Here is a 14,639-nt window from a genome sequence, read left to right as displayed (position 1 = left end):
TAGATTTAAAAAGCCGATAATGCAGTTTGTGGGCGTGGCTACATTGTGAAGGTTCGCTATCACGTTATCCAAGTTTGGTTATTGTCCTTTTTTTCCCATCTGATCAATTTAACGGTCTCCTGTTATACTCTTTTTCATTAATATATTATAGTTCTCAGTTATATACAAATCATCTGTTACTTTAGATGAAAATAAGGTGCCACTCCCCACGTCCCTCCCTCCCGGGATATGGAGGAGGAGATTCAGGTGATAAGGTGGGCGGGGTTACCTTGGTTGGTTATTGGCTCATGGTTACACAACCCAAAACATTTGAGTCCCCTCTCAAGTCACCTCTCAAGTCACCTCTCAAGTCTCCTCTTGTCACGATTCTCATGTTATGTCACGTTTATAGTTTTGTAGGTTTGGGTGTTTTTGCTGTTTTCCATGTCATGTTTTCCTTTGGGTTATTGTCTTGTCATTAGTTTCCCTGGTGTGTCTAATTGTCTGATTATGTTCACCTGGGCCCCTGTGTTTTCTCCCCCCTCCTCACCTGTGTCTTGTTGTGTGATTGAGTCTTGTGTGTATTTAAGTTCTGGGTTGTCTGTCTGTCTTGGTCGGTTCGTCTTGTTCCCTGACTAGTTCTGCGGTGAGTGTTCTGTTTGTCATTGTACATATATATATCATAGCCTTGAAATAAAGGAATTTTCAGTTTATATCTGCATTTGGGTCCTGTTTGTTTCACAAACCGTGACAGTACGAACCGACCTGAAATATGGGCACAGCAGATCCTTTCGAGCAGGAGATATTGGAGTTAACCGTTGCTTTGGCTGTCTGCTCTAGTCGATGGTTGGGAGCATCCAGGGGTCAGCAGCGAGAGGCTGTTCGGGCTGAGGCACACCAGAGGGCAATGGAGAAACCAGGTTTGGTTAAATTCTTACCTGGCTGGATTTTGGACTTCCTCTCAGTGTGTGATTCCCGGCCTGCTAGCCCCAGGCATGCTAGCTCCATGTCTCCCAATTCCCAACCTGGCACCATACGCCTTGGTGGGTTCCGTCTGAAGTCAACCCGTGCTTCTGCCCCAGTTCCTGCTCCTGTCCAGGAGTCATATTCTGGAACTCGTCTGGCTTATGGAGGTCCACGGAGTATTCAGGCGGCTGCTAAGAGGAGGAGTCGCAAGGCCAAGCTAGCAGCTCAAGCCCCAAGAGCCATGGTTCCGGCCCCAGAACCGGACCTTACAGCCATGTTTCCGGCTCCAGAACCGGCCGGCTCCAGAACCGGACCTTACAGCCATGTTTCCGGCTCCAGAACCGGACCTTACAGCCATGGTCCCGGCTTCAGTGCTGGCTCCAGTAACCATGGTCCCGACTCCGGCTCCTCGTCACCTGCTGACTCATCGGCCGACGCCAGCTCCTCGAGTCCTGTCGGCGTACCGGCCGACTCCAGCACCTCGTCTCCGGTTGGCTGTCTGTCCGACGCCAGCTCCCCGAGTCCTGTCGGCGCACCGGCGGACTCCAGCACCTCGTCTCCGGTTGATTGTCCGTTCGACGCCAGCTCCCCGAGTCCTGTCGGTGTACCGGCCGACTCCAGCACCTCGTCTCCGGTTGGCTGTCCGTCCGACGCCAGCTCCCCGTGACCTGTTGGCTGTCCGTCCGACGCCAGCTCCCCGTGTTCTGTTGGCGAACCAACCCACTCAAGTGTCGTTGGAGGTCCCGCAGACTGCCTTTCTGCCGGGGGTCCTGCCAACTCCATGTCTTGTCCCGTTGGAGGTCCCGCAGACTACTCTTCTGCCGGGGGGCCTGCCAACTCCATGTCGTGTCCCGTTGGAGGTCCCGCAGACTACTCTTCTGCCGGGGGTCCTGCCAACCCCATGTCCTGAGCCGTTGGAGGTCCCGCAGACTGCTCTTCTGCCGGGGGTCCTGCCAACTCCATGTCTTGCCACGTTGGAGGTCCCGCCGACTACTCTTCCGCTGGGGGTCCTGCCAACTCCATGTCCTGTCGCGTCGGGGATTCCGCCGACTGCTCTCCTGCCGGGGGTCCTGCCGGTCCTGTGTCCTCTTCCATGGGGGATCTTGCAGACACCGGCTCCTGACCGGCCTCCGGAGCTGTCTGGTCTTCACCCCTCCTCGGACTCTGCCTTGCCCCCTAGCCTTCCGCCCGAGATTCCCTCCATGGACTCTGCCTTGCCCCCGGGCCGTCCGCCCGAATTCCCCTTTTTGAACTCTGCCTTGCCCTCGGGCCGTCCGCCCGAATTCCCCTTTTTTTAACTCTGCCTTGCCCCCGGGCCGTCCGCCCGAGACCCGTCCTCCAGACCCCCTCCACCCACCCTGCTGGATTTTTGTTTTTTTGGGACGTCTGGAATCCGTCCCTTGAGGGGGGGGTTATGTCACGATTCTCATGTTATGTCACGTTTATAGTTTTGTAGGTTTGGGTGTTTTTGCTGTTTTCCATGTCATGTTTTCCTTTGGGTTATTGTCTTGTCATTAGTTTCCCTGGTGTGTCTAATTGTCTGATTATGTTCACCTGGGCCCCTGTGTTTTCTCCCCCCTCCTCACCTGTGTCTTGTTGTGTGATTGAGTCTTGTTTGTATTTAAGTTCTGGGTTGTCTGTCTGTCTTGGTCGGTTCGTCTTGTTCCCTGACTAGTTCTGCGGTGGGTGTTCTGTTTGTCATTGTACATATATATATCATAGCCTTGAAATAAAGGAAGTTTCAGTTTATATCTGCATTTGGGTCCTGCTTGTTTCACAAACAGTGACACCTCTCGAGTTCCCTCTCAAGTCACCTCTCGAGTCTCCTCTCGAGTTCCCCCTCAAGTCCCTATCCAATGTCCTGGTCCGTTGGAGGTTCCGCTCGGGGTCCTGCCAACCCTATGTCCTGTGCCGTTGGAGGCCCCGATGACTACTGTTCTGCCGGGGGTCCTGCCAACCCTATGTCCTGTGCCGTTGGAGGCCCCGATGACTACTGTTCTGCCGGGGGTCCTGCCAACCCTATGTCCTGTGCCGTTGGAGGCCCCAACGACTACTTTTCTGCTGGTGGTCCTGCCAACCCTATGTCCTGTGCCGTTGGAGGCCCCGCCGACTACTGTTCTGCCGGGGATCCTGCCAACCCTATGTATTGTGCCGTTGGAGGCCCCGCCGACTACTGTTCAGCCGGGGGTCTTGCCAACCCTATGTCCTGTGCCGTTGGAGGCCCCGCCGACTACTCTTCTGCCGGGGGTCCTGCCAACCCTATGTCCTGTTCCGTCCAGGGTCTCGTCTACGCCGGACCCGCCAGAGATTCCACCAGCTACTGCCTTGCCCCCGGGCCGTCCGCCCGAGGACTCCATTATGAACTCTGCCTTGCCCCCGGGCCGTCCGCCCGAGAGCTCCATCATGGACTCTGCCTTGCCCCCAGGCCGTCCGCCCGAGAGCTCCATCATGGACTCTGCCTTGCCCCCGGGCCGTCCGCCCGAGAGCTCCATCATGGACTCTGCCTTGCCCCCGGGCCGTCCGCCCGAGAGCTCCATCATGGACTCTGCCTTGCCCCCGGGCCGTCCGCCCGAGAGCTCCATCATGAACTCTGCCTTGCCCCTGGGTCGTCCGCCCGAGACACCCATCATGGACTGTGTTTTGCCTCTGGGTTCTCGTTCCGGACCCGTCCTCCGGACCTCCTCCACCCACCCTTTTGGATTTTGGACGTCTAGAAGCCGTCCCTTGAGGGGGGGGGGTTCTGTCACGGTTTTAAGTTTGTGTGTCTGGTAGTGGGTGTTTTTCTGTTCTCCTTGTCATGTTTTCCTCCCTGTATATTGTCTTGTTTTCCTGTCTGTCGTTAGTTTTCCCTGGTGTGTCTAATTTCCTGATTGTTTTCAACTGTCACCCCTTCTGTGTCTCCTGTTCTAATCAGCGTCAGCCCCGCCCCTGATTATTCCCACCTGTGTCTTGTTACCCTGTGTTTACATTCCCCTGTCTCCCAGTGTTCAGTGTCAGTTCGTTTTTGTCTCTTGTCATGTTCAGGTCTATGCGTTTTGTCTATTGCCTTGTTCAGGTCTATGCTCCTTGTCTTTTGCCTTGGTCAGGTCTATTCCTTTTTTTTGTACTCGTGAAAAGTTTTGTTCCTCACCACTTGAGCGATTTTTTTTTGTTCTCATTTTTTGTCATCTCAACATGAGATTAGTTAGTGACCCTTTTTTTGTTCATCTTGCCTGCTTTTGGAAAAATAAAGTATCTCACCAATACTTTACCTCTGTCTCCCGGGTCCTGCAATTGGGTCCTACCTCCTAAGTGCCTGAGTTCTTAACAAATAGAGGACATGAAAAATGTAATAGGTGACCTTTAATCGTTTCTCAGTCTTACCAGTTCATAAAAGTTAAATGTAACATTTGAGTTGCCTAAAAACATAGGCGACTAATAAATGGGTAACGTAAAGGAAACTATCCTCATCCACTTCTTATATAAAGTCTGCTGTTATCTGTGATGGACAATGGTGCAATTACAAATTGGGCTGCATACTATGGTTGTCTGCTTTAGTTTAAAATACAATACATCATGTCATCTGTCATGAGTGATGTATCTATTGTAAACCCATTCATTAAGTAATTCATCTGCTATGACTGTCCAAAACACTCACTATCACTAACTGTCAGTTTATTTGTGTCACAAAAAACAGCTTTGGCCTTTTTCTATCACTGAGCCCACTACTGTCTGTCAGCATCAATCTCTCTCACACTGATCCAAATAGACTCGATAAGCTAGTACATTGGTTGGGTTTTTCTTTCGTCGTGTCACCGCAAGAAGCCATCTCCAGGGGAGGAGATTACGCCACTCTAAAGAGACTTGGCTGAATCATGTCTTCAAGAGTGTTAAGTAACACTCTCTACAAGGACAGCCACGTGGCCACAAGGCTCACCTGTGTTTAGATTGACCATCTGCCCCACTTCTTCCAAAGCCTTCACTTCTTCTCCTTCACTCTGCGACACACACCATTCACAAACATCTCCCTGCTGAAGAGTCCATTGATTTTGGTCCAATTTGCTGGTTAAAGTTGAATCTCCAGCTCTGGGTGTGAGGAAGAATTGAATAATGAGGAAGACGTGGGAGCCAGTAGGCAGGAAATAACACTCTACCATGCTGGTGACTCACACTGGATTGGCTGTGAATTACCATGGTTATGTACTGTACTTATTTCACATGTCCCTTCCTGTTTAGACAGGTGCATCAGCAAATCATGCTCCCCATGTGTGGGTGAGCAGGAGTAAAGCTGGGATTGCGTCTCTGTTGACACCTCCGCAGATTCAGCGTGAAGCAGGGAGCGAGAAAAGAGACATGCAAACAGAATGACTAGAAAGAGGGGGACAGAGGGAGCGAGAGAGAAGAGTGAAAGAGACACACAAGATATATTTGACTCCGTGGGTGTGTGAAGTATCAAGGCATGCATCATAATTGTAGATCTTTCTCGGAGCAGACGGACGTAACAGTGCAGCAGAAGGACATTATTGATTTCGCAACAAAGTGTGCTTGTTTTTTACTTTGAAAACAGTGGGAGCTGAGAGAGACATAAAAGACAAAATGGAAACCGTTTTGTTTTCGCTGCCTCAAGGATTTAATTAACTGGGATAATAAAACAAAAATACTTGCTGGGATGCAGACCGGAAAATAATAATGCCCCCTCACTGCCAATAATCAACATTTCAAGGCAAGAATTAATCTGAGGTGAGTTTATTAAAGAGTTTTAGCATTTGTGTCGAATTTAGTATGTACGTACGTATGTGTGTTTATTTGCGTTTGGATACTTCTATCCTTGTCAGAAATTGACAGTAAGGATATTTTGGGATCACTCTTCACTGTTGGAGGGTTACAACTTACATGAAGATTCAACTAAGGGTAATGTTTTATGGCTGGTGGATGAATTTTTCATTAAGGGGTTCTCACAAGTGAGTACAAGCATTATGTTTGTTTGTGTGTGTGTGTGTGTGTGTGTGTGTGTGTGTGTGTGTGTGTGTGTGTGCGTGCGTGCGTGCGTGCGTGCGTGCGTGCGTGCGTGCGTGCGTGCGTGCGTGCGTGCGTGCGTGTGTGCGTGCGTGTGTGTGTGTGTGTGTGTGTGTGTGTTTGTGTGTGTGGGTCTGTGTATACTCATGCATTTCTCTGTGCTTTTGGGTACTGAAACTCGACTTCTCAAAAGCCCAGTGTGCAATAGTCAGCCCACGCTGTTTCCCGTTCCCATGGAAACCATTGCCCAGTGCTAAAAGCAGTCCTATTCTGTGTGTGTGTGTGTGTGTGTGTGTGTGTGTGTGTGTGTGTGTGTGTGTGTGTGTGTGTGTGTGTGTGTGTGTATAACAGGCTTACTGGATCTTAATAAATGTTGTCGGCTGTTTCTTCTGTATATTGTGACTCATGAAGAGGCAGTATTTATGAAATAGTTATGTATCACGACATCCACCTTCGTGCCCCCCTCCTCTCTGTATCTTCCTCCACAGTATCACTCCTCTTGTTTATCTCTCTGCACCTTTCTCCCCATTACTACACATTTTCTGTTTCTGTATCTCTAAGATGGCTGTCAGCCCAATCATCATCTGCCTCCTTTCCCTGATGGGCTATGCCTCGTCCCACCCCTCTCCTCCTCCTCCCCGGGGTTGCAGTGTGGATGTAGACCCTCCGTACAGAGTGCTGTGCGACCTGGAGGCTGTCTGGGGGGTGGTCCTGGAGGCGGTGGCCTGCAGCGGCGGCCTCGCCTCGCTGGTCCTCGCCGTGCTGCTGCTGGTCAAGCTGCGCTCCATTTCTGACCCCGCCAGGCGCTCCGGCTTGGGACCTCTTCTCCTGCTCCTGGGCACGCTCCTGGGGATTTTTACCATCTCCCTGGCGTTCCTGGTGGGGAAGAACCAGGCGCTCTGTGTGGTCCGCCGGGCCTTCTGGGGTCCCCTTTTTGCCCTCTGCTTCTCCAGCTTGCTGGTGCAGGGTGTGAGGCTCAGGAGACTGGTGGCCGGCCAGACGAGTCCATCAGGAAGCTCCTTGGCGGCTCTGGGTCTCGCGTTGGCGTTGGTTCAGGGAATCATCTCTGCTGAATGGGTCCTGCTGACTGTCGTTAGAGAGGGTCACCCAGCCTGCGAATACCCACCTTTAGACTTTGCTCTGACATGCAGCTACACACTGGGGCTGCTCCTCATAGCCATGGGGCTTTCTCTGGGGGTGGTGCTGTGTGGAGGAGAGCTGGGGGGAGAGAGTGAAGAAGATAGAGAAGGAGAGAGTGAAAAGCGGAGATGGAAGTGTAACGCCGTCTGGCTCTTCCTGTCCAGTTTGGCATCAGCATTGCTATGGGTGGCTTGGCTGGGGTTTTATCTTTATGGCAGCCAGGTGAGGGGAAAGGGGAAAGGGGAGCGTTTTGGGGGACCGGGGAAGAAGGATGTGAAGGTGTTGGATGAGCCTGCGCTGGCGGTGGCCCTGGTCATTCAGGGCTGGATCCTGCTGCTGTTCCACGCTATTCCAGAGGCCCACCTGTGTCTCCGGAACCCTCCGCAGTCCATCACGCAAGACTTCTTCGACACCACTCATACGTCTCCGCCTCCACACTTTGGAGATGAGATCCCAGCACACTCACACCGACCCTTCCCTGAGAACCAAGCCTTTTCTATGGAGGAGCACGGTGAAAGTAGGCTTATGTAACATGTGTCTGTGTGTGTGTGTGTGTGTGTGTGTCTGTTCATGTTTGTTTTAAAGATGAAATAATCTAAGAAAGGATTTTCAACCTGTTTTCTAATGCTGCCTTTAAATGGATCTCATTTGGTTGCATTTTCAACATTTAAAGGTTGATTACAAATGTGTTTGGTTTAATGGTAAGTCATGACAAAGCCATGAGATCCCTGTTGCTTGGCAACTATCAACAAAACAGATGATGCCATGTCTCCTCTTCAAAAACTAAACAAAAAACAACGTTGTGTTCATGCCATTCAATGTCATGCCGAGTAGAGAACAAAAACAACCAGCTTTTAAGGAGTCTGACCTTTTTAAATACATCATGACATCATGTCTCATGGACTTTACACAGAGATTGTTTGACAAGCGAACTGGTTTGTGTCAGTGAATCAATGAAATATACATTAACATAAAAAGTGCGTGCAAAGATTGGATATTAAAACATTTAACACAATTTAATTTACTTTATTAATTTATTCAAAATGTGATTAATTGCATTTTCCCAGTAGTAGTGAAGGCATCTGCAAAGTATCCTCTACAGTGCTATTGGATTAATTTGACTTGAAGGTTGTAGGTTGACTAATTTGATTGTCAGTAACTCGCAAGTCATCCAAATGTGCTTTTAACACTGCGTTATTGTTGCATTTTCTAATACACTAATGCAATGTAGCAGCTTTTGATAGAAGTAGGAGTTTTTAAATCTTTATACATTTCTCCTAACTCAGCCAGATGCCCAGGAGATTTGTTAAGCCTAAATCTATGCTTTTAAAAAGGCCTCAGTTCTCTCAGTGGAATAAATAAATATATACAAATAAAAATATGTAATAAAACGTCTCAAACCACTCCTGCAGCATAATACAAAATCCAATTAAACCCTATGAAATGGCTGAGTATCTAAGAGGCTTATAGGGATATGTATGAGTCATTTCACTTTGGTAGCTGTCCATATTTATCTGAAGCCAAATGCACAGATGAAGAGCTAAACCACGATGAACCAGGACAAACAAAGACTGGCAGAACGCAGTCTGTTGTAAGAAAGCACAAAGTGTGACAGCAGTCCAACTTTCACAATGGCAGAGTCATACAGAGAGTTAGTTAAGAAAACACAGAGGGAAGCAATGTAACAATGTGTCACCAAGTCTCCAGAAGAGTTACTATTGGTTTAAAAGGATGTTGAAGTCTCTTTTTACCTCACTTAATGGACAGTACATTCCCTGTCACTGTGAGCACTGCAGTAGGGCTTGTGTTATATATTGTAATTATCATGACCATACATAGAAAAATAAGACCAAAGTTGCCAGAAACGTTTTTCCTTTTAAAGTGGTAGGACCAAATGACAACATTTTGTCTGAAAAAATGCCAAGTGGATCTAATAGGATTAGCAACATACCAGTGTTATTTTATTGGCTAATTTGAGCTAAGATTGGAAAAATATGATGTATCTGCTTTAGTATAAAAAATGACAAGGTTAGCACACCTTATCAGTTGACATCCTTGTAGCTTATTGCTTGCAATTTATTATTGTACGCCATTTAAGTTGCATTTTCCAAGATCTGAGAAAAGTATTTGCTAAATAGTGCCCTGAAATGTATTAAAAAAAGAGAAGTGTCCATGGTTTGTAAGCGCCCTTATGGTAACCATCCCCCAATAGTTGCTTCACATGTAATATATGTTTCATTTAGACAAATCAGTAGCACTGTCATCACATGGCTGCACTTCCACTGCACGGTATAATACATTTAATCTATTATGGTACAGCTCTGCTCAAATCAACTCAATTTTGGTACAAGCTGCTTATTTTGTTTTCCTCTGGTAAGAGCACCCCCTTAGTGTGATGGGATGATCAGCTGATTGCTGTCGGTTGTGCAGCGGAGTGTACATTATAGTTTCTCCAGCTACCATCTTTTAAAATATTTTGATGGAGCTAATAAAGAAAGGTCCAGGTTTGCGCAAGATGATCCGCTGGTGAATATTCTCATGGATTAATCATTAGTTTAAAGTGTTTTACTCCACCTTCTAGTTTCTAATCAGCTTGTTAAGAACCTCCAAGGAGGTAGTATCAAAACAGTAGCAGGTACCATCCACACATTTTGCTCATAGGATGACACAAAAAGGTAGAGCCGTGACATACCATGCAGTGTGAATATGCCATATAATAGTAGGTAAGGTTCCCTTGAAACTGGAGCCATTATGGTCTAGTTAGTAGATGTAACATTTGTTACCATGACACCCATAACGTGCGTGTGTGTGCTTTACCTTTCGTGGTGGGTCAGCACTCCGAACTGGAACCTACCACAGCAGCCACGGGAGTATGCGTCCCGGCATCGCTTTCAGAGGTCACGTCTACCAACCCACTGAGATGGCTCTGGTCATGAATGGTGGAACGGTAAGTATGGAAGAAACACACATTGTGAGTTGTTGACATAAAAATAACCAACCCTAACAATACTAAACTTGTTTACTACATGTTTTGTTTCTTTGGTGTAGATGCCCACAGCCCCAGTAAACTACACTGGGCGACGGTTATGGTGATATGCGACAATACTTGAAAAAGAAACGCTGGTAACGCTGGTGTGTGATTATAGAATTTCCTGTTGCCTAAGAAGAAGAAGGAGATTTTGAAAACATCGCATATCACACAGAATGGATGTGATGGGACCTTAAAAATGCACCATGCAACATGTTACATTTTAAGAACCAATCCTAAAAGTGTTTTTGCTCTCCTTTTGCGTTCCTATTTTTCAGCAGACTGGACAGAAAATCACAAAAGAGAGGGTCGAAGTGACTCAGCTTCCATAGCCTAGGAGACTTTTTCATAAGGGAACAGTTGTAATGATGCATTAATTAGGCACACAGAGTTTTAATTGTAATATGTAAATAAATACATAAACATGGAGTGCATCAGAAAGGGCAAATGCTATTAGGTTAATAGAACACTGTGGTATTAACCATAATAAAGAAAAGATTAAAGTATGATTTTAATGTATAGAAGTACAGAGATGTGGGAGCAGCTCTAAATGATTGATGTAACTAATTGAAGCCAGTTCCTCAGTGATGTTTGCTTCACAAAAACTAAACTTTACTTCTCTTCTATCTGGTGTAAGAATACATCTAAAAAAAACAAGCCTTTAGGATGTTTATTTAAACATACGCCCACAGAGCTGGCATGGTGGAAGACCCAAAGGACTCGCACTCGGGTTTTTCTCTCCATGTATCCATTCTATTATCAGTGCTATTGGACATTTCATACATAATTGTCATGCAGTAACAGAGCTGGTGTAAAGTTCTGAATAATAATCTGATGATTTAAAAGACTAAAAATAGTCTACGGCGGATGGATTAGTCGTTTTTAATAAGCCTATGATAAAAAGCCATTTAATACTGCAATGCTGCAGTGTATACAGTAACGTTTACTGTTTGAGGTTGTGATTTTGCACTATATTATATCTGGGCATTGTGATATTTGAGATGTCTGATGATTTGAGATGCATGTAAAAGCGCAGATTAGAGGTAATGTATTTTGTCAAAATGTATTTAAATGTTTTATAGAATTTTGATATATATATATATAGAAGAGAAAAAACGGTTTCAGTGTTTTATTGCAAAGCTTGTTCTTGACAATGGAAATAGCGGTTGACAAATCCACTTAAAGTGCTCAAAAGAAGACCATGTTGTTCAGCTGAAATCTCTGGAACAGCTACCAAATGGACCTTGAGGTCGGACTGTTTTCTCAACCAGTTTCACTCATGTTTTCCCAAGATTACTCTGGATTCAATAAGGCTATACTGATCATGCTTGGATAGAAATTGTATTGCTACTGTCATTATATTCTGGCATTCAGGATCCCTTCAAATGTTATCTAGAGAAAACATTAACTCATCCATCACTGTGAATATAACTGGAACCGACTCACACACATGTACACTGTTTTTATTAGTAGAAGGGCAAAGTTTGGCATCATGTAGATTTCTAATAAGCATCCGTTTTAATTTCCTTGGAAACACTAAATTCAACCCAGGACAATTTATCAAGTTATAATGCCATTCACTATGTTTATTTTATGACCATTTCTTTGACCATTTCTTTTTGTTATATAAAACTAAAGTAAATAATTTGCCTTTTTGTGTGCTCAGATATTGTACAATGCAAATATAACCATTACAAGATGTATATGTGTTGACCCTATATACCAGAGTTTTAATTGTGTAAATATCAAAATGTGAAAATTGTATTTTTCCTTTTTTAAATGTTCTTATAGTGATAGCCCTGTCACTGTCTCATGGCAGCGTAACATGAATGTCTGTAATGTGGTTTGCACAAAGTGGCTAATACATCAGTGCATATTTCGGTTAATAACGGTCTGGTCATTGAACTGGTCTTTTGTCATTATCCATGATTCACTTTATAGGGATGCAGCTATACAATCAGCCATACACACAAAGAGGAGAGGCATGTGCAGTGACAGAAAAAAATGACTGCACTGCAATAAAAGCAAGCAAACAAACAAAGAAGATATCCTCACAAATGTGTCAATGTCAATAAAAAAGGCTGCAAATAAATAAATAATGCAAGGTTTCCAGTTGATACTTCAGATAATTTCCATATTTGATTTTCAAGATTATTCCAAATAAATATGAAAAGTGCATCCATAACACATCACAAAAGTAGTTATTTTTATACAAAGTAAAGAATGAGGTTGATTTACATTGTTATTTCTAGTAATAATAAGATGTCTGAATGATTTATACCAAGTATATAGAGCTTGTGGTGTGTTGAATTGAGACCCAGTAAGCCTAATAGCTCTATTCTTCCAAAAAGTGTAATAAATCATCTCTTCTAAAATTCAAAATTGAATGTAGGGTGTTTAAAAAGTCACTGCTCCCTAAAGCTTTGGATATTAGAGGCTGCAGATAGTGGTTGCACTGCAGCTTGCCCAGATTATAGGTTTAAGTCCTCAAGGAAGCTGGAGATAAAAGATTGGGACGTATAGCTGTCATAGATGTGGGTGGTATGGAAGCTAACAGTAGTAGGCAGCGGATGAGGTCTTAAGTGGATAGATACGACTCACCTCCAAAAGCCTTAGGTGTAAGGCTCGAAATAGGAGACCATCAAGGTGGTTGCTAGATCTTCACTGGCTGGACACCAGAAGAAGCAGGAGGATTTTGGGGTCGCAGCCAGTGACAGGAAGTACTGTAGTTGCAGGTTCAAGCCAATGTAAGTCAGTCGAGGCATGTTGGTCCACTGACCTTTGACTTTTGGAGCTGAAGGTGAGGTAGAAGTCAGGTTTAGATTACAGGCAGAGCATGATTGAAACTAGCTATTTATAAAAAAGTGTTGTACGACCAAATCTTAAAAGTGTTCAGAATACTTATTATTGTATTAGGGATCATGTTGAACACTTTCAGACCATCTCTTCTCATTCATTTATGATTTTGTACTTGTATGTACATACAAAAAGGGACATAATTAGTTGTGTTAAGAATGAAGAGGGACAGTATGGTTAAAACCCTGCCTACTTTCTAAAATAATACACTTTAAACATGATTTAATTGTTGTTTGTTTACGTTTTTTCCTGCTAATTTCAGTTCCTTTCGATTGTTTTTACATGTATGATAGTTAGTTTTATTAATAACTGGGCAATGCTTCGGTGTTTTGCTGACTAACTGCAGGGCCCTTTCTCATTTCTCTAACTCCCCTCCTCGACTCCCCTCCTCGACTCCTATCCTCGATACTTAGTCCCGCCCACAGGAAATGCGAGCGGAGGAGCCGAAGAGGGGAGCCGAGGAGAGAGGAGGGGAAGCAGCAGGCGGTTAGAGAAATGAGAACTCCTCTCCTCTGAGCGCTCATTTTAAAGAGACGTCCATTAATGATGACAGGAGGCACAGCAGCACTCTGTCTGATGGACAGATGTGTTCATGACAACTGATATATTTACTTTAATTCATTCACGGTGCGGTATAATGAGACAACAACAGGCTACAGATGCGGACACACACACTTACACACTTACACACTTACACACTTACACACACACACACACACACACACACACACACACACACACACACACACACACACACACACACACACACACACATACATATATATATGTATATATTTGTATAAATATATACAATTTCAGAATCCAACAGAGCTCTCTCATAATAACGTAACACTATCAGAGACTGGATATATCCCCCCTCTCTGGTCGCTACAATGAGGAAAATAAATTACGGGCCAACATTTTTATTTACGAGTATTAAAAGTAAGCCGAGGACACCAAACCAACTGAGACCTGTCTCTCCGCTGCATCTACGCACACACTGTACCACACACACCTACACCACACAGGTTTCAAACTTCCTTTATAACCTCCTTTAGCTTAGGAACCACTGGACCTACCTAACCGAAAGGAGAGGAGAAAATGCTGCCCCACAATGCCTTGCAGCCGCAGCATTTGCATCACACAACAGTCGGCCGTTCACGGAAACAAACGATTATGACGGAGAAATTATATCATGAAAGTTACGGTGCTTATTAAACATTTTAAAATGTACGTGGTAAGTTGCCAAAGTGCTTTGTTTTGAACGTTCGTCAGTATTATAATCAAAAAGAGAAATATGAACGTTAGTTTTTACTGAAATGATTAAATAAAGCCAACATTTCACTGAGCTGTGTGGGGTTTGTTCAACTTTTAAAAGATGTTTGAATGGTGATGTACACAGTGATAGGTGTTAAGGACTAACGTTTAATAAATACATTTGTATTGATTTTAAGATATTTTCATAGTTCATACAATCATACGTATTGGGATCATTTGTATTAATGTGGACTGGAGGGAGAGGGTGACGAGCATAAGTTTCACTTTCATTTTTTATTTCAATTCCAATTTTGGTCATGAAGAATATGTTTCTCTGTTGTTCATAAAGCATAAAGCAACAGCATCAGAGCACGGTGCAGAGTCTCTAGATGAGTCCCTCGTTCTTATTAAACATCCA

General features: G+C 44.9%; 1 protein-coding gene across 1 annotated transcript; it reads left to right on the top strand.

The window, feature by feature from the left end:
- The first annotated feature begins 5,190 nt into the window (after positions 1-5,190).
- On the top strand, positions 5,191-13,627 carry gprc5bb (G protein-coupled receptor, class C, group 5, member Bb). Its single transcript, XM_079680365.1, has 4 exons — positions 5,191-5,664; positions 6,502-7,597; positions 9,915-10,027; positions 10,129-13,627. Exons 2-4 carry the CDS (start codon positions 6,502-6,504, stop codon positions 10,171-10,173), a joined length of 1,254 nt encoding a protein of 417 aa, XP_079536491.1. The 5' UTR covers positions 5,191-5,664; the 3' UTR covers positions 10,174-13,627.
- Positions 13,628-14,639: the final 1,012 nt, after the last annotated feature.

This window comes from Notothenia rossii (assembly GCF_949606895.1).
Source record: "Notothenia rossii genome assembly, chromosome: 1".
NCBI classification, from domain to species: Eukaryota; Metazoa; Chordata; class Actinopteri; order Perciformes; family Nototheniidae; genus Notothenia; species Notothenia rossii.
This window is presented reverse-complemented; position numbering and strand designations above follow the sequence as displayed.

What these genes read in the sequence shown, in the direction of transcription:
- gprc5bb (XM_079680365.1), top strand. Translation starts at nt 6,502, where the DNA reads ATGGCTGTCAGCCCAATCATCATCTGCCTCCTTTCCCTGATGGGCTAT. An exon ending in TATGGAGGAGCACGGTGAAA is followed by an intron (nt 7,598 to 9,914) that starts GTAGGCTTATGT and finishes GTGGTGGGTCAG; the next exon opens with CACTCCGAACTGGAACCTAC. An exon ending in TGGTCATGAATGGTGGAACG is followed by an intron (nt 10,028 to 10,128) that starts GTAAGTATGGAA and finishes TCTTTGGTGTAG; the next exon opens with ATGCCCACAGCCCCAGTAAA.